Source organism: Eschscholzia californica, unplaced genomic scaffold, assembly GCF_041429995.1.
Source record: "Eschscholzia californica isolate CP2 unplaced genomic scaffold, dmEscCali1.0.p SCAF_5, whole genome shotgun sequence".
Classification (NCBI taxonomy): Eukaryota; Viridiplantae; Streptophyta; class Magnoliopsida; order Ranunculales; family Papaveraceae; genus Eschscholzia; species Eschscholzia californica.
The window spans coordinates 37082343-37107972 of record NW_028238472.1 but is presented as its reverse complement, the minus strand read 5'-3'; the positions used below and the strand labels follow the sequence as shown (position 1 = coordinate 37107972).

The window sequence follows — 25630 nt, the reverse complement described above, 5'->3', positions numbered from 1 at the left end:
GAGATTAGATCCAGTAATTGTATTCCTAACATTTTTTCTAATTTATAATTTTAAAACCAATACACTTCTTGATTCGATAACTCGGAATGTTTATTTGCTTAACAAATCAAATAAAGGAAAAAAAAAATAGTTGGAGGATTTGAAAAATAATGTTTTAATTCCGATGAGGTATTTAGAATTTGTTAAGACAATTGACGTCTGGTACAGTACCACACAATAACCAGGGTTTTTTTCCTAGGATATACCTATGAACCTTCTTATTTTGTGGTGTTTCAAATTAGAAAGCAATCAAACTTGAAAATAAACTAGCATCTTTCTTGATGCAAATGCGAATGCAAATGAACTAGACTTACTTTTTATAAAACTCCTTGATAACACTCTTAAATCTTCTTCTTAAACCCTCTATGATAACACTCTTTTATCTTCTTCTTAAACCCTTTAAAATGAATTTTTTTATCATGTTTGATTCATTGGAGAAAACAGATTTCGTTTTGTATATGATTTAGATCATATAATAGTTGACTAGACACAAGTTTGAAGGACACATTCCTTCAAATAGGGACACATTTGATGACCGTTGGGTGAATAAAGGTGATGGTTACTTAGAGGGATTTGTTGGTTGGGATTAGAGTTTCAAAAATGGGTGGAAAGGATGAGAGCCCTTAGACCAGGCTTGTGCTCCAATGATGTCCCCAAACTTAAGAATAAGAGAATTGCACACCCACTTTATCCACCAATTAAATTAAACATATGTAAGAATTCTTTATTTGGGCATGATCACACCGGTCAGATCTGACGCTTACATTTTGCAAAATGACTCGTCATCTAACCTCTTTCATCTTATAATAACCAAAAAAAAGTTAAACAAGAATATCTCATTCACATGGAATCGAATTTTAGCGATGTTTGACTTTAAACATAAGAGTTCGACAAGACGAACAAAATGGTGCATATGTCATCTTAGTTTGAATATTTGAACCGATCTTAAATCAACTCCAGATCGTCTCCCACATGAATGAATATTCAAAATTTCTTATAATATAGACTGACACACTGACATAGACAGATATTAGATGTGGAAGTTTACTTCATCAGGATAGATAGTTTGCGACTTTGAATCTTCAAAAGTGAGTGACCATCGGCTTTACAAAGACCTTAGTGAAATGTCTTGAACTAGGTTTCGTGGGTTGTAAACTGGTGAGTAGCTATGACACAACTAATTCTTTAATTCGGAGAGTTTTTAGTTTTGTTCATCTCGGCCGTGATAAACCTTGTTTTCATGGTTGCTCCAGAGAAGTAACTTTCTAAGATTTAAGTTTCATTAAAAGTATTAAGTTTAACTTCGTCATTGCAAGCAACATAGAGTAATAGGAATGAGTAAGAGATAAACCTCTTTTATTGTTTCGGTCAAGCCGGTATATGACTTCAGTTTTCTGATTAAAATTACATTTTGGGATCTCCAATCACATATATTGGGTTTCCGTTTTGACTTCGCTCGGTACTTTAGGCAAAAATATCGTTCCCGTAGATGAGACAATACTATCTCTCTACGTAACCCTTTTGTAACTGGACCCGCGAGGCAACCTTAGATTTTACATAATCTACTATTACGACTCCTTTTGAGATCAATTGTTTTACGGTATTATGTCATCGACGAATTCATCATCACTAAACATTATAGATTTTTACTACGTGTGATTGAAAATTTGCCTCAATATCGCGATGTGTATTTATTACAGACACAAGCTTAAGTCATGAAAGTATCCTCCACGAATTGCCACAACCACTTTGCCTCTTCTTCTGCTATATCCAGAGCATTGAATTCTTAATCATTTTCAATTTAGCTATGAATTTTTTCTTAAAGGAATACCATCATATGGCATCCCCACCTAATGTAGATACGTAACGTTGGTATCATCCGTAGCTGAGATCCAGTTGGCATCATACCTCCTAATACTTTGGGATATTAGGTTTATAGTTGACCATTCTCTTTAATTTGTCTGAAATACCCGAATACCTTTACTAAAGTTGTCTAGTGTTCCTAACTCGGATTGCTTGTAAATGTGCTCAGATTGCTACCAAATATGTTATATTAAAAAGTGTGCAATTCATTAATTAAATTAGTGATGGCGGCCATCCACCTAGTCGGCCTCTCGGCCAGACTACTAGTGGGCCTAACAGCCAGGATCCTATATTAGCATAGGTTTCCAGTTTAGTGTTTAAGGTTTCCATATTTAGAGTCCTAGCAATCAAGTAAAGTGTCCTTAGTAGTTATCTTCTTTCTTTATTTGAGTATAACTAGGAAAGTACAATCTCTATGTAAGAGAAGTTCAGTCTGTCTTGTTAAGCAATGAATTGAATTATCAAATACAAAATCTCTTTGATTGCATCTTCTTCCTTTAATTATTACAGTTTATCTTTCGTTTATTATCGTTTCTTCTTAGTTTTTATCGATGAATTCCATTAGTTTTACACTTCCGCCAAAGTCTACATCAGCTAGTATTCAGAGCCTCAAGGATCTGGGAATAGATAAATTTTTTTTAGATACTTCTCATCGTGAATGTTGGAAAAAATTTCCACGTTTAGGTTGGGATCCCTTTCGAGATTCACAACAACTCTATGTTGATCGAAAAGATCAAAACAAAATTAATGTTGTTTCCGAAATTCCTATGTTTGATGTTCAATATCATATAGATTTTTGGATTCAACGGTTGGAAGATTGGTTCATAAACCAAGATGTTAGTGACGAAGATAAGGTTTTTGTCGTTGAACAACACTTATCTGAAAGAGTCTACGACAAATTCAACGAGATGCAAAGGAGACTCGTTGATCAAGGAAACTCCTTCATTGATGATTGGAATCAACTGAAAATATTTTTCGGTATGCTTTCCTTCCTTTGGATGAGTATTCATCTTATGCTGAATCACAAATTGATTCTATACGACAACCATCCCATATTCTCTCGACCACCATTGTTACAGGAGACATTCGCGATAATAAGATAGATGAGTTCTTTCAGACGGAGGAAGAAGGAAACAATTCTCCGTTCTCCAGTCCAACCCCTAATTCACATGCACTTGTTTCTGCTTCAACTTATTCGAACATATTATTATCCGAAATTCCTTCGCCTACTATGGTCCATACTGTTGAAGGAGATGTTCTTGATAAAATAAATACTAGTTTTTCAATGACGGAGGAAGAAAAGTTTCATAAGACGAATCAAGAAGAAGAAATTCAATTGGCTAACACAAGCCAGAATAATTTGTTTGATCCATATATGATTTCGGGAGAAGAATTCGTTGTTTCGAATCATAAAATACTTCCGCCTTAATTCGCGTCGTCATTGATTTCAACTCCTAAACATCAAACAACCCCTAACCCTAGAGTCGAGATGCGTAGAGTTATTCGTGCACAACGTAAAGGAGCTGGGTTTGTCTTCAAATCCCACACTCATCACCGAAAAGGTCCTGCTAGTTCCAAAATCCCACTTGCCAAGGTTACTTTTCGTCACCCTTTTCTATACAAACAAGAATGAACTTTTTGTTGTTGTCGTAGGTATGTATAAAGGGCAGTTCCTATATTGTGGGAAGAAAGCTAATTTAATGGTGGGTAATGTTCTGCCCTTAAATTCTATACTTGAAGGAGCTGGTGTTTGTACCGTTGGGAACCATGTTGGCGATAGAGGTGTTTTTGCTAGGGCTTCGTGTGATTATGCTATTGTTATCAGTCATAACCCTGATAATGGTACTTCTAGGATCAAGCTCCCATCAGGAAGCAAGAAGATAGTACAAAGTGGGTGTAGAGCCATGGGTGGCCAAGTTGCTGGTGGAGATAGAACTACGAAGCCATTGCTCAAGGCAGGAAACGCATACCATAAGTTTAGAGTGAAGAGAAACTCATGGCCTAAAGTTCGTGGTGTCGCCATGTAGGGATTTATACCCTTATACTAGTGTTTATAGCGGATAACGACATCTAATGTCTAACACTAGTATCCCCAAGATCATCATGCAAAACTAATAATTAGACTAATGGAGATAATAGATTACCTTAATCGCTTTTCCCTCGAACTAGTTGAATTGAATAAAGAAGACCAAGAGCTTCAAACGTAGCTCCTCTACTTGGGACACCGAATAGTGTATTTAATCTCCCTCCTTGAAAGCTCGCTAGCACTCCAATGGTGGTTTGATATTAAGAAGACCTTCTTCTTGCTTGACTAGAAGATAGCTTGGGAATTAGCTCACTTTCTCCTCTCTACTTGATGTGGTAGAGTAAGAAAGCTTAGAGCATCTCCTATGCAACACTTAACAAAAACTCAATTAATCCAATGTGTCAAGTATGAGTTGAGTTTCTCTTTCCTAGGTTGCACTATTGAGATACTCAATTCAAAATTCATCTCCAATGCAACACTAAAAAAAACTCAACATTTACTTTGGATTTACTTTTGGTTCTTATTTTAATATATAAAATGTTGATGTGGACCAATTGAGATACAACAATAAATGTTGAGTTACTCAAAAGAAAACTCAACAATTGAGTTTTCTTTTGAGTATCTCAATATTTATTGTTGCCACATCATATTGAGACTTTAGTTGAGTGTTGCATTGGAGAGTGTTTTTTGTCAAAAACTCAAGTAGTCTTATGTGTCAAATTGACTTTTGTAAGTTGAGTGTTGCATTGGAGATGCTCTTAGAGAGAAATTCCACACCTTATTCTCTGCCCTAAGAGTGTTTATATAGAACCCTAATAAGAATCCACCTCCTTTTAGGTTTCCTAAAACACCCTTTAGAATAAGATTTAGGTGTCGTTTGGCAACACTAAAATAAGTTACTTTTTTACTTATTTAAGTAGAAAAGTCAAAAAGTTAGTTTGGTACGCAAAAATTACCGACTTCATTTAAGTTAAAATTTGACTTTTTCTTGAAGTTAAAATTTTTAGCTTTTGACTTCAAAGTAAAGTAACTTTTCTTTGAGACATGCATGAATTTTACTTGACAAATTATTTTTTTGTCTATCTCCACTCCACTACCCAACTAAACTTCTACCATACATTTTACCCTCACCACCACCACAACACGCATTGCACCTCCCCCCACCACCCTACCTCAACTACCACCACCACCACCTTCGTACCACCACCACCATACACCACCACACCTCGACAATAACCACTTTGTAGCTCCACCACTACCACCATCACCGTACCTACACCGCCACCACCTTACCTTCACCACCACCACCACCATCGTACCTTCACAGCCACCGCCACCACCACCACCACCAACATACCTTCACCACCACCATCATACCTCCATCGTTACCACCTGCATACCTTATCCATCATCGTACCACCTCCACCATAACTCTGTCACTATCACTCACATACCTTATCCACCACCACCATCGTATCCCAACCACCACCGTATCTCCACCATCACCACCACCGTACTTCCACTACCATCGCCACCATCATACCTCCACCACCACTACCACCAATATTACCACTACTTCGCATACACGAGTAATTGTGGAAATCATAAATAAATTCAATTGAAACAAGTATCTCTATGAAAAAGAATAATAAAATTATCAAAAGTAAATTGAGTTACCAAACTAACTTTTTGACTTTTTTACTTATAAGTAACATTTTTGTCAAATATACTTTTGAAACTTTTTTACTTTTTTAAAGCAAAAGAACTTCTACTACAAGCAAAAGTACTTCTACTTTTGGTTGCCAAACGACACCTTAGGGAAATAGTCGAAAATAGCAACTATTAGTATTTTCTCAATTCCCTAAGGAGATGACGTCCAAACCCAGCCAAAATTTTCATATTTAATGTTCATAACATAAGAAAACGTCCCTCCAAAAATCAGCCCAATCCGAGCCCTAAAAGTGTCCGAATCGGCCTAGGCCCAAAACCCTTATTTCGGGCCTTTTTGCTATCTTTTGCCCAAATTCTATTTAGGCCTGTGAGATATGTTTATGGGACATTCCCAATGTTATATCACACTCCCACTAGTCATATCATCCGATTAAATACCCATTCTTATGTGTAACCCGATGTAGGATCCGATCGAAGTTAGCCGCGAATTACTTCGTAATTCGACGATCGTAGTTGGTTTCTAGCTAAACGCTATGACCCCTAAATCAATCGGACTTGATGATCTTCTTCATCAATTGTCCTAGGCGACATATTGCTCGCATTGCCATCTTGGTCGAAGGACATCTCCTTCAATTCCTTCACGCCATGTTTCCAGTTGAGCATCCTCATGATGGTGGTAATCACCAGCATATCGGTCATGCCAGTACTGTTAGTCGTTGGGAATCAACCAGTGCCAAGGTTGGTCAAATTGCTGCTAGAAGAACAGGTTCTAAAAGAGGTTTAGCTGCTGCTATTGCTTATGGTCTTGATGAGAAAGTATCAAATGTTGGCGAAAATAATGCTTTGATCTTGATGAGGTTTAGCTGCTGCTATTGCTTATGGTCTTGATGATAAAGCATCAAATGAGGTTTAGCCCATGAAACTGCGCTATCCCATCAACTCCCGTGCTAGTCTTCGTGAGTCATTGTTCTCCATGCAATTACCTGGACCAGGGATTTGATAATAAATATTCCAAGTTCACTTAATAGGGTTTCATTCATCAGATCACGTATCTGACAAACCTATTCGGAACGTTTTATTATCGATGGACTGTCGTTTAAATACTAAACCAAATTTAGACGTCTGGTGAAATAACTCTATTATTTCTAATAACGAGAGTTGTAAATCTGAGCCTCTTCCGTAAAACTCCTTTTACCCACTCAGTTTTACTTGTCGAGGTTTAAAATTATACCTCATGCCTTAGACTGTGTATGAATCTCATACTATGTCTTAGGTGACAGTTTAGTTTGACTACCGTGGTAGTCGGTTTTAAACTTTGCTTATTATCAATTAATTTGAAGATTGCTATCCTCAACTTTGATAATGTCTAGTAACTTTTACTAGAGTTAAGGCTTTTAATTCTTTATGTAATATTTGCAACAGTTCCCGGCTTAAAACACTTTTAGCCTACTTTCCTTCCATGTCTGGAAGTTTGCTACGATGACATGTTCAACTTTTGTACTACTTCATCCTTTAGCCTTCTAGGATGTTTCTATGTAGTGTTTCGGTTTTCAAATCCGAATTTGGATATTCAAATGCTAATCATATCCAATATGATTGACTTTATGTTTTCGAACATAAATCTCCCTCTCATGCTTGTTTGCTACATCGGTGTCTTTTAAAACTCCGGTTTAGCAACACTCTTAGTCATGAGTTTTGGGTCGAAATTCTTCTAGACTTTCCGAGTCTTAGATTTTCTGTTTCGGATCTCAAGCATCTCAGCGTACTGAGTCTCTCCAATCCTATCATCCTTTTGATCTATGCTTATAGATCTTCAGATGCCCAAAATGGCATTTCATCCTTGTGTGTGGTCCTTTTATTGAGTCAGTGTGTTCACTATTACACAACATCTTATGTCGTACTCAATCTTTTGTATGTACTCAGCATACGGACCCGGAAGATTTGTTTCTCCCACTTACCTTCTTGAAACTCGTGATTCAAGATTATCTTCATTCTTCAGGAATCAAACTTCTTTGATTGCCTTTTGAATCGAAGATTCTAACTCTTGCGTGCTTTTAATCCGTCGATAGATTTCTGAAGCATGCCTATGGACATAACTTGATTGGAAGAATCTTATTCTTCTTGTCTAGTTTCGGGAAACATGAATGTTTCCATCCTTCTCAGTTTTCTATTTTGGAAAACCAATTTAGATCTTCTGTTGACTTAAATTATCAAGCTTCATGTCTTGACGAGATATGGATTCCACGATGATTTTGGCTTCTAGCCAAAATCTAGAGTCAGTTTCCGTTTCTGCGCAGGTCTTTTATCTCTTCAGAAATAACCTTTATTTTCTGAGTCTTTAAGATTTTATTTTGACCTTTCTAGGGCTTTTGAACAACAATTTGGAATTTTCTCAACTACTTTGAGATATTCCTTTAGAGACACTTTCACTCGCTTTAAGAGTTCTCCTGCGAATGACATTCGCTTTTGTGCGGTGGGTTTACAAGATCATATCTTTAACCTTTCCTTTTTTGAGGAGCCGCAGTTTGTTGCTCTTGGTCGAATTTAATCGTCTTGTACAAGTTTTCATGATTGTTCTTCATGACTCTTCATGATTTTTCTCATGATCGAATTAAATCGACTTGTACTTTTCTCCCACTTATTCTTGTAATAATTACTGTTTTTCTCTCAGACTACTAGGTGTGCTAATTATTAGGAGAATACTATCATGAGCAACAAACACTTTGTTCTCTTGATTGCTTGTGGAAAAAGCCCAAATTTCTTCTAAAGAAATTGCGTCTGACTTTAGCTAATTTTGTAATGCTTTTACAAGCTTAGCTGTTAGACGGACTTTGGTAAGTGTGAAAACAATCGTTTATAGAATATGTCCCAAAATATTCGAGAGACTGACTTAAACCCATCTTTGATCGAATTATGCATAGCAATGTTCGATTACTCCCACTGAATCCACCATCCCTCAGATGTGTTCCATGGAGCGAGTTGGGAAACGTTTTCTCAACTCCTTTGATGGTTATTTAGTATTTGACTCAAGTTTTTATCACTCCAATCTAATCGGATGACTTAAACTCTCTTGTCAAAATGATTCTTTTACTTCAGTTTGTACTTTGTTTGAACCTTTCAAACATTCCGACTTATACTTTATGATTTGTACGTTTCCATACTTCATGAAGTTGTCAGAGTACGTATTTGAAGTTTCTCTCGTTAGCTTCTGCAAGTAAACTTATAGGTCTGCATAACACTGTATGAGTCCTAATAGATTACCAGTCTCTATGCCTTTTGAAAAGGGTGACTTTGTCAATTCAGTCCTTAAGACCTAATTGACAATGCTGAAGTTTAATGAGTTTGAATCTCTTGATTTTAGCCATTATCAATGTTAACCTTCAGTTAATTTTTCCACTGGTTTAAAACATCATATGTTTCTAGAAGAACAAAATAATCACTATTAAGTTCTAAGCTAGATCAGTGTCTAAAAGAAGACTTTGATCCCTTTCAGCATCCCTAGCATTACTGCTTCTGCTCCCTCTTGGATCTTTACTTCTTTTAGTCAAGTATGTAATTCCCTTAAGCTCCCACTGAGCCGCTCATCTGGTCTTAAATACCTGATGAAGAAATTTTACGATACTTGTTTTTAACTTTGTTAGCAAGGATACGGAACCGGAATTCATAATTCCATTCACTACAAAATAGACAGGCTTTAGCTACGCCCCTTTTGTTACAGACTATTTAAATCATAACTATTAGTCATCATTTGCTATGGATATATAAAAGTCGTAGCAAATGTTGACCAATAGCTACAAACTTTGTGTGCACTTGCTACACATAAGTGTGTGTCAAATGCATCACGCACATAAATTTTCCAAAAATTGAAAAGTGTTTTTTCGCTACGACTTGTTAGGCATAGCAACTGGTGGGCATTTGCTACAAATAGTCCGTAGTTAATGGGTTAAAAACAGTAACAAATCCTTATTAAATTGGGGCGAAAAAATTGAGCCAAAATTTTAGGTGAGCGGGGAAAGGAGCCTAATTTTTTTGGATTCCCGCTATAAACTGAGCCTTGATTTGGGATGCCTAAATTATCCCAAATCTTACTTATATTTGAGACGAAAATCTCTGAACAAAAAAGGGTTTCGAGGGAGAGAAGTTTCAGAGCACGAAGAGAGAGGGAGAGAGTAGGGGTTTCGAGCAGGAACAAATAGAAATTTCGAGCAGAAAGAGAGTTCGAGCAGAAGAAAAATCAAGTAGATTCGTCCAAGGTGAGCTCTAAACCATTCTTTTATTCCTGTATTTCTTACTGCTTAGATCTAGATTTAGGGTCTATTAAAGGTAAACTAATTTCTAAAATTGCTGAGAAAAAGATTAGGAAGCTAGTTGTATTGTTGTTCTTAATTCTCTAGGGTTTTCTTGTCATTGTTTTCTTGGTGGTATTTGTTGGTTTATCTATTACTTGTGGTGTAGTTCTGGGATTAAGTATTTGGCCATTGCCAAAATCAGTGAGCTACTATGGAGGTGGACAAGGTCAACAAGAACTTCATCTTGGTAAAGATTTCCAACTCAACACATTAGAAAAGAAGTACAAGGATGAATCTGGGATACTGAAAAATGGGGTTCAAAGGTTACTCGATGTAATTGAAGCATCTTATGAGGTATTTATCTATTTCTGCTTTGTCTTTCCCTTTTTCTTTCCTTTTTAGTATGTAGTAAGACGAATTGAATAGGTAATTCAATTGATTTTGAGTTGGATGGCCACAAACTTAACTAGATGTTAATTTATGAGCACGAATAGTGCAATATCTTTTATTTCATAAAGTACTGCAAATGTAGTATTTTTAAATTGGATGACGAGTTGAGTTCGATCCTGCAGTGACAGTATGGGATCGACGAGTCCTGTAGTATTTCGAATTTTATGTAAATGTTTTCTAAATCTTTGTTCTTTATCCCATGAATAATCCCTACTTTGGATTAATATAAAAGATTAATGTTACACCTTTTAAATGTCACGATGACACAAGATTCATTCGGAAAACATCAATTTGGGATTTGAGATGGCAATGTAGTTTATTGATTCATTGCCACTCTACAGTAACTTATTAACTTTTTTTGCTAACTAGACAACAAAAATGAATCTTTATTTAACATTTTGCCTTTAGTGGGAATATATGATATTGAAGTCTTATAGATTTTGAGACTTAACAAGTTGACACTTTAAAGTGGTTGTCTTTTTATTTCAAGCTATGTAAGATCTCAGATAGACTCTTTGTTCTGCGCCAAACCCGTCTGGTGGTTCACATTCTTACATATTTTGTGGAGTAGTAGTAGCAATATTTCAGCTAGAACGAGAATCGATCTTTCAACGTCTATTAATCATTCTGATCAATATGAGAGGCAACATGCATATTAAAACCATACCTATATTGTTTGGGTACCATCCTCACTACGTCAATGTTTTTTTTTTCCGTTTTCAAATCTTGTCCTTTCCCAGTCTCCTCTTCTAAGTGTTCATTAATAATATCTCTATGATTACTGTATTGTTTCTAGTGCAGGCTAGAATCTCGCAAGAAGAAACCTTTTGGTCCGAGACTAAATGCACTTATTTGATTCGTGGGAATACCTAAAATCTTCCTATACTAATTTTCTATAATATGTTATTCTACTTTAATCTGTTATTTTAGTTTAGTGCAGAAGAAGCAGTTTAACGCCAACTTGATGCACTGAAACACGATGACTAGTCTTGTCAAGATTATGGCGTAGAAGTAATGTACAAGGTTAAAACTTATACAAACATCATTGTTTTCTTTTATCGTGAAATTAGAGTATGTAATAACCTGAACTATAATTTTCTCTCTTCGACAGTTTGCTGGTTTTGATCCTTAATTTTGAGAGGTCGACCAATTTTGGTCCCTTTTTTGATCTAGGACAGGTCAGTGACTCTTTTAGAACTTTTAATACTTGCAAGTGCTTAGAAAGATAAAAATCAAATTTCCTATAAGTGGGTTGGTTATATGGAACTTTTAATTTTGAGCTTATCTTTGTAAAAATTAAGATAAAACATTGCCAATTCGTGTAGTTTTTATTGGTTTTAATATGCAAATGATAATAATTCAATTTGTAACAGAATCGATTCAAGCAGAGAGTTTGGATACGAGAAGCTCGGCCCGAGGAAGAAGAAATATTCCAATTTAAAATGGTCCAGGTAGGTGTTTTCGGTGTTTGTCATAATGATACTTAACACTTGACATAAAGAAGACGCTCAATTTTCTTGTAGTCTATTTTTTCATTTCCTTTGATCAATATGAGAGGCAACATGCATGATTGGATAACTGTGTGGAATCAATGCTAGTTACTTGCCGGAATAATTTACATTTGGTAATTGTAATTCCTTGGACAGTAGATCTTGATTTCCCAAACAAATACAATAGAAAGTCATAAGTTCTAGTCTCAAGTATATGTCACAATCACGTGCTGACCCTATCTTTTATTGTAGAGGGTGACTGCAAGTGACATCAAGGAATCAGTATGCCGGACTCTAAATGCTCCACATGAAGGTAAGGTACCTTTGCCATTTTGGGGTTGTTAGGTGTTTTCTTTATCAAGTTTAATCTAGGAGTATGATTATATTATTTCTGATCGATAAATGTGCTTATATATATTGTTCTCGATTTTATTGAAGTGCAATTGTTCTTCATTGACTTATAATGATATTTTACATCTCTTATTACAGGAAAAGTTGGAGAAGCAAACTCTAGCACGAGATTTTTTTTGTTAATATATAGTATGTTCAACTCTTGGATACATATACATGGGTTAGTTTAGATGGTTTACCATATATATTACTTTCATATTTAGGCCAACTCAATTTGATGGATGTAAAACTGTGGATGGTTTATTTTATGTACAAAGGATGTTTAGTGAATGAATAAAAGAAATGATTTATTTATATATCTCGTTGTATATTTATTTTAGGTTGAACATGGTCGTGATTAATGAATATTAACGGCTATAATTTTTTTTTAAATATGAGACCTTTTGCTACGGACGACCCCATAACTATTAAACGGCCAACGGTCATTTTTTTGTGGACATTTAGTTATGCCAAAATTCGTAACAAAAACGTTTAACTAGTAGTTATGGACGAGAAGCGTAACAAAAAGTTAGTAGCAAATACCTTTTGTGACGGCAATATTAGTTACGGAATGGAAGTCATAGCAAAATATCGTTTGCTACGGATATTTGGGTAGTTGCTATGGACGGTGTCCATAGCAAAATCCTGTCTGTTTTGTAGTGCATTCCTTTTGTCCTCCAGGTGCTAAAGGTAGTTTCCTTTTAAATGGTCTAGCCATTGTTTTAGAAACATTCACAGTAATGAGGAATACTCTTGATCATGTACTCGGCAACTGCTTTTCTTTGATCAAATGTTTGTCTCACTTGACTGATCCTTTTGCCCTTTTGAATCTCAAGATCTCTTTCTTAGATTCTTTGTACCAAATCTCAAGAACCTTTCTTAGACTGGATATTCCCGTATGTTCTGCTCAGTTTGTTTGTAACAACCTGAGTGACTCATCTAAGGTCTTTATCAATCTTTGTTCAATCGATATTGAATTGGGTGATAGATGTATTCTGTTGTCTTCCCTTAGGATGATTTTCAGATTGCCTTGGAGGTCTCGTACCTCTCTATTTATGACTTCTGTAGGAATTTCTTCCTTAGTTTGTCTTAATGGTTATGCTAGCATTCATTACTCTTCCAAAGAGAATTTTATACGATTGCTTGCAAATGGCTTTTGACCTTCTCTTGTATGAGTCAACATTGGGATTGGGTATTCTAGTGACCTTCCTTTTGAATCTGAGAACTATTATCGGATTCATTCTTCCATTCTAGGAAGTGGATCAGCACCTCCCTTAGGTGTGATTCAATGTTGAAATTGTTTGTGTCATCTTAAAACTACATAAAGAAATGGCAAAGTTTCAAAACTCGTTATCGTTTTTGAAAAACTTAGTTTTCCCACATTATTCAATAAAATCGTCCCCGATTGAATAAGTGATTCCAAGATCCCACTTCTTCGGAGTGAAGCGGACTTTGGCCCTGCCCTCCACTTCCGTCGTCCTAGGTGAGTGAACTACTTCACTGATCATACCCTTATGACTCTTGGTTGATAGATAGTCATTGATGAATGACAAATCTATCCTTTTGCCTCGAGTATCCAAGACTCTCTTGCTGATCTCGTTGAGTAGAACCATTTAGACGTGTAGGCCTCTTCTATAGACCTACCCGCATTGTCCCAAGGTAGAGGAGGTACTCTGCTTTGGCCGACCCACCTTTCTCGAACAAGGGAGCAACAAGTGTCTTAATCTGGATAGGCGATTACTCAAGATTACTTTTGGGGACTTTTACGCTAGTCTGGCGTTTGTTATAGTGAACTATTTAGCCTAACTAACATCCACGACATAAAGCGTAAATAAGTAAGTAAATGCGCGCGAGAATGTAAATCAAGCAGACATGGATCCTAGTATGGCCCCTAACCTAGAAGATCTAATCTCCTTTGGTTTTCTTCTTGTTTCGCCTTTTGGTTCGTCTTAGATCGCCATCTTTGAACCTCCATTGATTTCTCCCGCTCGCCTTTGGATTTCATCCTCGAGTTTCTTCAATGGACTCATAGACCCTAAACTCTAATTACAAGACTCTAACGATTCGCAGATCATATAAACTTGAAATTAAAATTAATTACAAAGCATGCACCCATCCGTGCTTAAAACAAGAATAAAGAAATAAATCTATGGCCATACTAGTTTCCCGCATTCACATCACATGCAATCATATAATATATCAAGGCTAAGAATTATATACGCATGATTATCTTGGGAGATACTTTTGTCGACATCCCATGTCACATTACGGACCTTAAGTCTAAATTCGAAGAATTCAACTAATGGTGCGTTCCGGTTTTATCTTTTATGATTTTTAAAATCATCTTTAAGAAAAAACTCCGTTTTGGGTTTTGAAAGCCCGGGTCAATTTCGGGAAAAATATTTGTTCGATTCTTAATGATTTCATAAATCAATTTAAAGAGAAATCCGTTTTGGCCTTCTGGATGGCCCGGATTGATTTTGGAATTATTTGGTTGGAATCGGAAGAAAGTTTGGCAAAAAACTCTCACTCGAATGATGGTCCCATTTCGTGGTCCGAAAAGCCTCGAAAAAGCCCGGGACAAGTCCTAGACAAGTCCCGGCCCAAGCCCACAAAAGGGCTCGGACAAGGTCCGGACATAGCACGGCCCATAGGGCCGGCATGTCCTGGCCGAGGCCTATCAAGGCCTGGTCTCGTCCTGGCCGGAGCCAGGACGCTAGTCCATGCACCGGACGCGTCCTAGACGCGTCTGGTGCTGGACGCGTCTGGTGCTGGACCGGACCAGCACTAGGTGTCTCGGACTAGTCCGAGACACCCAGAACCTCAGACGCTAGGTGTCTCGGACTAGTTAATCAAATTTTATGTTTAAAACCTTTTTAAACATAACTATCAACTTAATCAAGCATGAATTAGTTTGAAATTCAATCAAATTGAGTCTTTTAAAACACTTTTAATCATCAATTTGATTCTCAATTTGAAATTCATTGAATCCCATTCAATAATATCAAATTGTGAGTTTAAATAATTTTAAAACACTTTTAAAATACTTTTATAAACTCAATTTATCAAACTATCAATCATATCTAATATGAACTAGTTCGATTCTTAGCAAAAACTAGTTCATTGCAAGAGGCTGTGACGCCACTGTAGGGATTTATATACCCTTATACTAGTGTTTATAGCGGATAACGACACCTAATGTCTAACACTAGTACCCCAAGATCATCATGCAAAACTAGAATTAGACTAATGGAGATAATAGATTACCTTAATCGTTTTTCCCTCGAACTAGTTGAATTGAATAAAGAAGACCAAGAGCTTCAAACGTAGCTCCTCTACTTGGGACACCGAATAGTGTATTTAATCTCCCTCCTTGAAAGCTCGCTAGCACTCCAATGGTGGTTTGATATTAAGAAGACCTTCTTCTTGCTTTACTAGAAGATAGCTTGGGAATTAGCTCACTTTCTCCTCTCTACTTGATGTGGTAGAGTAAGAAAGCTTAGAGAGAAATTCCACACCTTATTCTCTGCCCTAAGAGTGTTTATATAGAACCCTAATAAGAATCCACCTCCTTTTAGGTTTCCTAAAACACCCTTTAGAATAAGATTTAGGGAAATAGTCGAAAATAGCAACTATTGGTATTTTCCCAATTCCCTAAGGAGATGACGTCAAAACCCAGCCAAAATTGGCATATTTAATGTTCATAACATAAGAAAACGTCCCTCCAAAAATCAGCCCAATCCGAGCCCTAAAAGTGTCCGAATCGGCCTAGGCCCAAAACCCTTATTTCGGGCCTTTTTGCTATCTTTTGCCCAAATTCTATTTAGGCCTGTGAGATATGTTTATGGGACATTCCCAATGTTATATCACACTCCCACTAGTCATATCATCCGATTAAATACCCATTCTTATGTGTAACCCAATGTAGGATCCGATCGAAGTTAGCCGCGAATTACTTCGTAATTCGACGATCGTAGTTGGTTTCTAGCTAAACGCTATGACCCCTAAATCAATCGGACTTGATGATCTTCTTCATCAATTGTCCTAGCTGACATATTGCTCGCATTTCCATCTTGGTCGAAGGACATCTCCTTCAACTCCTTCACGCCATGTTTCCAGTTGAGCATCCTCATGGTGGTGGTAATCACCAGCATATCGGTCATGCCAGTACTGTTAGTCGTTGGCAATCAACCGGTGCCAAGGTTGGTCAAATTGCTGCTAGAAGAACAGGTTCTAAAAGAGGTTTAGCTGCTGCTATTGCTTATGGTCTTGATGAGAAAGCATCAAATGTTGGCGAAAATAATGCTTTGATCTTGGTGGCGGTACTTTTGATGTCTCTCTTCTCACTATTGACGAGGGTATTTTTAAAGTTGATAAAGTGAATTCTGATTCGGCCTTTATAGAATCCATCTTCTCACTTCGTCCTAAACAAAGAAGTGAATTGCTCCAATTCAGAGTTCTGAAGTTCAAGTTCTTGTTCGACTTTGAATTGAACACAGTTCTACAGTTTGTAATCACTGATAACTATAAATGTATTACCGATTTTGGTTTTGGGAACACTCATGGACCAATTCAATACTGCTGGGTTTATTCCTGGAACTTAGTCGATGGTGCCTATCACCTGTTCGATAAAATGTTATGATTTAACTAAGAGGTTTTTCAACTACCCGGTTTTTTCGCGAAAGGGAAGATTTAACTACGGTATTTCTCAACTTGGCAAGTTCTGATAAAGTTAGGATTTACAAACTTCACGATGATGAACGTGGGAAGCTAGTTTTTGAGAGTCAAAGCGACACTACATACTTCCATATTGTTACCTTTCTTCGAGTTGGTTTTGTTGATAATTCGTCTCTTGGTGAAGAACTTTGGAGAATTGCTAAAATAAGTCTCTCTTCATATTGGTTAATGTTACTTCACACCTTGAAGATTATTAAGTGGCAGATTCTACCATGGGAAGATGGGGAGATCAACATTGTTTATTCTTCACTCGTTGGTCGGAACCTCGTTAGGATAATGTAGTTTTTATGATCCTATTCTTCGAATTACTAGATGACGGGAGATGTAGAAATTTGTTCGAAGTTTGTTTCCTACCATCTATTTTGCAACTATCTTGTCATTATGGGATTCAGATTCTAGTTGGTGATTTGGTCTATATTTGTCTACTTTGGATTTTTGGCAAATTCGTGTAAAGTGGGAATTAAGGATCACATTGTTGTGTCTCACTTGAGGGCAAGTTCGTTCTTGGACGGGGAGTATGATGGCTGCCATCCACCTAGTCGGCCTCTCGGCCAGACTACTAGTGGGCCTAACGACCAGGATCCTATATTAGCATAGGTTTCCAGTTTAGTATTTAAGGTTTCCATATTTAGAGTCCAAGCAATCAAGGAAAGTGTCCTTAGTAGTTATCTTCTTTCTTTATTTGAGTCTAATAACTAGGAAAGTACAATCTCTATATAAGAGAAGTCTGCTCTGTCATGTTAAGTAATGAATTGAATTATCAAATACAAAATCTCCTTGATTGCATCTTCTTTCTTTAATTATTACAGTTATTACAGTTTATCTTTCGTTTATTATCGTTTCTTCTTAGTTTTATCCATGAATTTTCTATTAGTTTTACGCTTCCGCCAAAGTCTACATCAATTAGACTCTATGATTTTGAGTATCATATTAGTTTACTCCTTAATTACTACTTTTCATCAAGTGCATGTTGGGATCAATCAATGTCTGATATAAACTCATCATTCTAGCGGAATTTCTCTAGAACCTTCTCAATGTAGTGAGTCTGAGATAATTTTATCTCAGAAGGAATTTTGGATATTTTTTTCTGAAGGATAACTTCACTTTCATCGTGAAATTCTTAGACAGTATTTTCTTGGTTGCTTTTATGACATCTATATTATCTCATGTAATAAGCATGTCATCTACGTACAAACATAGAATTACGCACCTTTAACAGTGACTATAGCGTAGACACACTGGTCACACTCGTTTATCTTAATCCCATTGATTGACATTGCATGATCAAATTTCAGGTGTCACTGCTTCGGAGTCTTCTTTAAGTTACCAAGCGTCTTCAGTATCTGAGACATTCATCAAGATTTTGGCTTGCTTGTCGCAAAATATGGTATTTAACAGATGTAATAATGTTTCAACTGTTACCTACGGATGGTTTGGCATTAGACGGTCAGAAGTCTTTTTGTTGTCACATTTGTAGACTTATTTATGTAACTATTACACGTCCAGATATAGCTTTTTCAGTGAATTACATATGTCAATTCACAAAGCATCCTCGTATTTTTCATATAGATGCAGCAACTCGGGTTATATCTAAAAGATACTCTTGATCACGAGATCTTTCTTTCATCTTCTAATTCTCCGACTCTTTCAAGGTTCGTTGCTCAAATTGGGCCAATTGTTCTCTCAATCGTCGTTCCACCACTTCATATTTTACCATGCTTCGTGCAAGTTCGTTGTCTTGGCATCCCAAGAAACAACTGACCGTTTCCCAGTCTTCAATCGAAGTTGAATACCGAGCCCTTGCTTTTCTGACGTCAGAGCTCCAATGGTGACAATACCTACTTTAAGATTTATGCACTGAAATCCTTTAACCCTTTAAGGTATTATGTGACTATCAAACTATTGTCCATATTGCTGTCAATCTAGTTTTTAATAAATGAACTACGCATATCGCACTTGATTGTCATCGTCTGTGAGAAACTTGCGTCTGGTCTTATTGACTCATCGTCTTCGTTCTGCTGATTAAGTGGTTGCCTTCTCACCAAGTCACTTAGTTTTGATTAGTTTTATGGGTTGCTACCCAAGTTGCGCTTGCCTCAGATTTCTTTCTTCCCTCCCACTTGTGGAGGGTGTTTATGTACATGTGAATCCCAAATATATGGGCGCTCTCCCTCAGCTGGACCATTTGTAAGTAGAAGAGAAAATGAATCCTTTAGTTTCTAAACTCTAGTATATCCATTTTGTGATCTCCTTAATTTAGTTTTATGTATAAACTCTAAGACAACTATGTGTATATCTATTATATTAAAATAGGTCAGTCGGTTATCCAGGGGATAAGTCTGACCGTCCATTTTATTTTAGAGATTTGGTTGGGATCTAATCCAACAAAGGATAGTTGATGAGTAAAATCGGTTTCTCCCCTTGATTGGGTAGTTTTTGCCAACAATAAAAGAGAAAATCGTGGGAGATGGAGCTTGATTGGGTAGTTTTGAATAAAAGATAAAATCGTGGGAGATGGAGCAAATCGTGGGCAGCTCCTATATATAACTAAATCTTGCTTGATTTTCTCTTTCTTTCACGGTCTGTTTACTTTCTCTTTTCTAAATCTCAAAACCACCACCACTCCTTCTCTCACGTTTGTAGATTTGGGAAGAATGAACATACACTTCTTTTATTATCGATTGTGTTTGTAGGTGACATATATTTCCTCTTTCTAATTGCAGGTAAATGTTCCTTTTTTTGGCTCTTGAATTTGATTACAAAGACTTGAAGAAGTAAGAGTGTATGAAAAGTACTTATTTTCGATTCTTTATTGTTAGATTTTACTAATTGATATAGATTAATCTACTTGATACTAATTGATATAGATATTGTGTTTTTGTGCAGGATTTAAAGTTTTCTCTTAGTGGAGAAGATAAACAATTTTTTGAAGACGTAAAAATAATAAAGAAGAATTATTGAAAAGATACATGTAATTCTTTTTTTTGTTAAAGATACATGTAATTCCTTGGTATTTTGTATTTCTTTTCATTTGTTTTTATTTCTGTGTAATTTTATCTCGGGTGTATTATTTTGTTCATCAAGGTGTATGTATGTTTACAACTCATTTAACTCTCTTAATTAGAGTTTCTCATGCTAATTTCTTCATGAAACTATTCTTTCGAAGAGAGACCTAGAAGAAAAGACACATAATTTTAATGGCAGTGAGTTTTTTTCTTTATTATTCAAAGGCCTTGTGTTTAATGTATTTGTTTCTTTTTATAGGAATAATGTATTTATTTGTGTTCTATGTTGAAGAGTTTAATAATATGAAATTTTTATATTTATGGTTATTAGCTTTCTCTCTCTCTCTCCTTTCATACAAACAATATTTCTCCCTCCTTTCATACAAACAATATTTCTCCCTTATTCTTCTTCACTCCAATAAACAAACCTGAAACACTTCCCCTAGCATTTTGAATGTAAAAAAGTGAAACTCCGTCGAAGTGGCCAGATTAACACAAACCAAATCGAACTGACGACACCAAGATACAATTAAGCGCGGTGGGAACCTAGTATATATATACATACACACGTATTAATGCCCAGGTAACATCAATAAAGCACATTTTTATATCAATTCTTTTCTTATTATTTCTCCATCACTCTTCTTAGCGAGTTTGGTATTTTTGTGTCAAATTGGGTGTATGGTGCGGTGGGAACTTAGTATATATATACACACACAGGTATTAATACCCAAGTATCATCAATAAAGCACATTTTTATATCAATTCTTTTTTTATTATTTCTCCATCACTCTTCTTAGCGAGTTTGGTATTTTTGTGTCAAATTGGGTGGGGAATAGACACTAACCGGACATTCACCTTGGGGCCAAATAAATTGTTGGACATATATTAGCCTATCAATTCCACTAATCATAAATCTAGAAGGTATTATCAAGTCAAACCAATAAAAAAACTAGTATATGTTTTCCTAAAAATAAAAGTTAAAACAATAAACAAATAACATTTTGGACATGGGTAATTTGAGAATCCTTCAAGTTACATGCCATACAAAACGTGATGTAATGACATTAAGAACTAATTGGTTGATATTTCCCAATCAGGTAAGCAATTTATTAAGGGGTAGTTTTTAGATGGGTTGATTCCTGTTTAACCCCCTTTTGTGACCAGCTGGATATTTTGGCCTCTATATATGTGTGACAGTTTGTTTTTGCTCCTAATTGTATCTCACAGTTTGTTTTGGTCCCAATTTTTTGTCAAACATATTATTTTACTCTTGTAGCAATTTTGTAAATTCCTTTTTTTTCTTTTAATTATTTTTCAATTTCATTTCTCTCTTTATATTTAACTTTTCTATCTTCCTCCTCTCCTCTTTGTTCTGAATCACATTTGCAATATAACCTAAAATCATTTGAAGAATCTCTTGGTTAAATCAGAAATCCTTCAGTCACACAAGGGTTCCCTGGGCTAGGTAGCCCCTTTGTAGGAAAAAATTTCATATGACGTTGATGGGTAAGAGGGAGAACAGAGTGGAGAGAGAAATGCAAGATACAAGAGAGAGAAAAAATAAGAACTTCAAGATACAAGAAATTTGTTTATTATTAATTTTTCGAAGTTTGACTAAGATTCTATGAAGTCATTACAGAGACATTGATACATCGTCAAAATGTGATAAGCATGATAACCGCCTGAAATTAAACATTCTAAACTACCAGACCTAAATCCCATCTAAACTAGTGGCCTAAAGTCCATCAAATGCTTTATTAATATATTTAATAACCTAAATTCAATAAATCATGGATTCCACCTCCGCTGAGAATCAAACTTAGAGACTTTTAGAGCCAGCACTATCAATCACTTGGCAACCAAGTGTTGACAATAAAAGAAATTTAAAAACGGAAGAAGGAAAAAGTAGAAATTTATTGAACTGGCACAAGAACAATATCAGCCAATACGATCAAAAGCAGGGACCAAAACGAAGTAGCAAAGATAATCGGGCCAAAATGTCCTGGTCACAAATGGGGGATCAAAATAGAATTAAGGCTATAAAAAAAAATTTGGCCATAGGGCGGTGGTGACTTGTGAGTGGAAAATATATAAGAGTTGTAGTAGATTTTCTCATAAAGAGAATAATAAAGCCAACAATAGAAAGAGTTATTAGTGTCTAAAAAAAAAAAGACAATAATGAAGAAAAATAAAGCACAATTAAATCATATGAGTGGGTGACTAATATAACATTAGAAACAAAAAAAAAATAGAGGGGCCTGTGATGCATTATATAGTGAAGAAAAGGAATGCTAAGTTTAGTGCGCATGCTTAGCAAGAACACCACTAAATTAATGATGAAATGTGGGGTTAATTAGTATGATTTAGAGAAAATAAAACATGAAAATATGAAAAATGGGAAAATTGAAATGAGAAATGAAAGATTGAAGAATCAAAAGTGAAAATATATCTTTACAAAATAGAAAGGGGAAAGAGTAATTTGCAAAAAGAACATAGACCATTTTTTTTTTAAGAAAGACTTCTACCTAAAATCAAATGAGATGGGTTCCCACAAAAATGATAGTTTAGGGGTTTGGCTAACTATTCAAAGTGCTTAACACAAAGTGCTTAATAAGTTTAGGGCTTTGATTTGCTCTACACAATTCTTGGGTTTCCTTTAATTAAAGTTCTCTCCATTTTTGGGCTTTGTTTAAGTTCAAAGTCAATACATTGGTTATGATTAGATTTGAATTTTCCAATAGATATAGGGTTGCCCCGCCAGGATTTGGGACTAATTAAAGAGACAACGACGACTAAAATTACAAATGATCATTTTGGGTCCCCTTTTTAGTGAACTCCCAAAAAGAGTGGGGAAGGGGTTTATTAATGAAACAAGGTGTTCCTAATGTGACCTTACAAATATATATTGGGAATTGACTAACATTGATACATCTAAGATGTGATAAGTAGGTTTTGGAGTCTATGTCAACATTATTGACCACTTACTTAGATAACCAATTCGTGTGTGTGTATAGTCCTGACTTTTTGGGGGCCTTAGGCAAACGTATCAACGGGGCCCTACACTTTAAGTCAAAAAAAATATAAAAGTTGACATTTTTTTAATAAAATTTATAGTTATTAAAATTATACATGAAACAAAAACTACTTAAACGCCGCTCTTCTTGCATTTTTCGATGCAAAATCACCAATCACATTTGTGTAGTCAATATTCTCACCTAATTCATGTTCAATAGATAACAAAGCTAATCCATTTACCTTTCTTGAGACATGGTAGACGTCAAGTAAGACTTGATTAACTTCAAGTTTGAAAAACTTCTCTCCGCAGAAGCCACAGTAACCGGAATGGTCAAAAGAATTCTATAAGCGATCCACGCATTCGGACACCCTTCCATTAATTTCAAATATTCTAACACTTCAATTGGTCTTTTAGCATTCTATGGCAAAATCCTTTTTAAAACTTTTAGTTCAGAATACAAATCATCTCCATCAATGTCACCGTGTTGTTCATCCTTAAGAAAGCTTTCTAAATTGGTGCAACAGACCTTTAAACTCTCATTGTCAATAAAAACCTACAAATATTTGCATATACTTGAAACTGTTCGAACATAATTTTAAGAGAAGAAATAGCTTGATCAACAATATGCAAAAAGTACTTGACTCGAATTGATTCTTCAGGTGTAAACGTTACCTCGTCACTAATGTTCTCATCAAAGTGCCTCTTTCTTTTTAACACGCGTCTCTTTCGGAAAACCGGTTATATTTCTATTGCGGATGCAACTTTCTTACTTCCTCCATAGCCTCATCATGCCCATTTTCTCTAAAGTCTTCAAAAAAAGAAGCGAGTTTTTTCAGTTCACCAATTGCAAGCTCAATATTCATGTCTTCCTTTTGAAGAACCTTACCTACGAAATTCACAGCGTATAATGTGTTATGCCAAATAGTCATGCCAAGCAAGAATTCAAAGCTTTCAAGTTTATTTGTTGCTAAAGAAGACGCTTGACTCTTTATTTCAAGGTCATCACACAAAGTCGATAATTCAATTAAAGCGACTCTGATTTCTAAAGCATGTATTTTATTGCTTTGACACTTTCAATGTGACTTTCCATCTTGTTTGTGATAACGGCTTAAGAGTTATATTCACATACTTTTAAGTATGTCCCATGTCTTAGTAGATGAACCGAATAATAAATATAGGCGACGTACTACTCCAAAAAAAAAGATTCAGCTTGAGCACAAGAATTTACCATGTCACAAAGAGCAAGATTTAGACTCTGACACCCACATGGAGTATAAAATGCTCTATGGTTAATTTCAAGTAATCTACTTTGAACACCTTTATATTTTCGCCTCATGTTAGAACCATTATCATATCCTTGTCCTCTAATATCATAAATGGGTAGTTCAAGAGATTCCAATTCATCTTTAAGTGCATTAAAAACCAAATCCAGAAGTATCATGAACATTCAAAAATCCCGAAAAGAATTCTTCCACTTTTATCGATGTAGTTGATGTATTTACACAACGAATAATGAGAGACATTTGCTCTTTGTGACTTATATCAGGTGTAGAATCAAAAATAACCCCAAAGTATTTAGAATCCTTAATTATTTTAATCATTGAACTCTTGATCTGACTTGCAAGCATTTGGATCAACTCATTTTGAATCTCATGCCCCAAATAATGATAATGAATTTCATGTTTCTCAATACGACGAATATGTTCTTGAATAACCGAATCATATTTAACCATCATTTCAATAAATTTCAAAAAATTATCATTGTTTTCTTGATAAATTCTTTCATTGGTCCCCCGAAATGCCATTTTACACTCTGCTAGAGTTTGCACAAGGGCTAGCACTCGTTTCAACAATTGTTTCCAATGCTCTTTCTCCTTTTTTATTTTCTCTTGCATACTTGTCAATTGGTTCACACGTTTGTAACTTTTTCTCAGCCTCAATCCATCTAGTCATACACAAAATGTCATGTTCATTGCTAACCTCGTGACTTTTAAGCTTTTCACTAATGTTTTTCCAATCATTAGTTCCCTCATTAGACAATTGGATTCTAATCTCATCTTGCTTAAACAACTTACAACAAAAATAAAAGAACTTATTCAAAGTCTTAGAATAAATTAACCACACTTTCTATCAATCTTTTCACAATTTGGTAAATACAGAATGTAATATTTATGAGAAAAATGTCTATCATTATCATCATTAGGAAAATCGATATCCATACATCTTTGAGGGCCTCTCCATATTATAAGATCTTTACATCTGTGGTCAATCTCATCCCAATTAGATGGATCTTCCAAATCTATGTTTTTAAGTTCTTCCTAACAAATTATTCTTTATCAATTTGACTAACTTCTTCATTTACCAAGTTTTGTTCACCATAAGTTCTCATTGTCATCATCAATCATTGTATCATCATCAACCACATTCTCATCATCAACCACATTCTCATCATCGATCACATTATCATCCTCAACCAACACTTCATTTGGATTATTAGTCGCCGATTGTTTTTTCTTCACGAATTTATCCATTTTTTTTTTTTGAAACACGAATTTATCCATAGCTCCCGCTTGTGATTTAATCAAATCTTGAGCTAATTTCTTTTTCTTTCTTTTTTCAGAGCCGCATAAATACTTTCTTGGAGCCATACC

The 25630-nt window shown here is 35.6% G+C and overlaps 1 protein-coding gene, 1 long non-coding RNA gene and 1 pseudogene across 2 annotated transcripts; 2 read left to right on the top strand and 1 right to left on the bottom strand.

The window, feature by feature from the left end:
* Positions 1-3391: 3391 nt before the first annotated feature.
* Positions 3392-6487, top strand: LOC147538947 (large ribosomal subunit protein uL2x pseudogene; annotated as a pseudogene).
* Positions 6488-19257: 12770 nt separating this feature from the next.
* LOC147538946 (uncharacterized) lies at positions 19258-20279 on the top strand. The gene is made up of 2 exons (XR_015226101.1): positions 19258-19729; positions 19842-20279. It is a non-coding gene; the product is annotated as an uncharacterized LOC147538946 (long non-coding RNA).
* A 3118-nt stretch (positions 20280-23397) lies between these two features.
* On the bottom strand, positions 23398-24784 carry LOC147538945 (uncharacterized). Its single transcript, XM_086643048.1, has 3 exons — positions 24403-24784; positions 23750-23865; positions 23398-23532 (listed from the first exon to the last, which is right to left on the bottom strand). The coding sequence occupies exons 1-3, from the start codon at positions 24782-24784 to the stop codon at positions 23398-23400; spliced, it is 633 nt and encodes a 210-aa protein (XP_086499174.1).
* Positions 24785-25630: the final 846 nt, after the last annotated feature.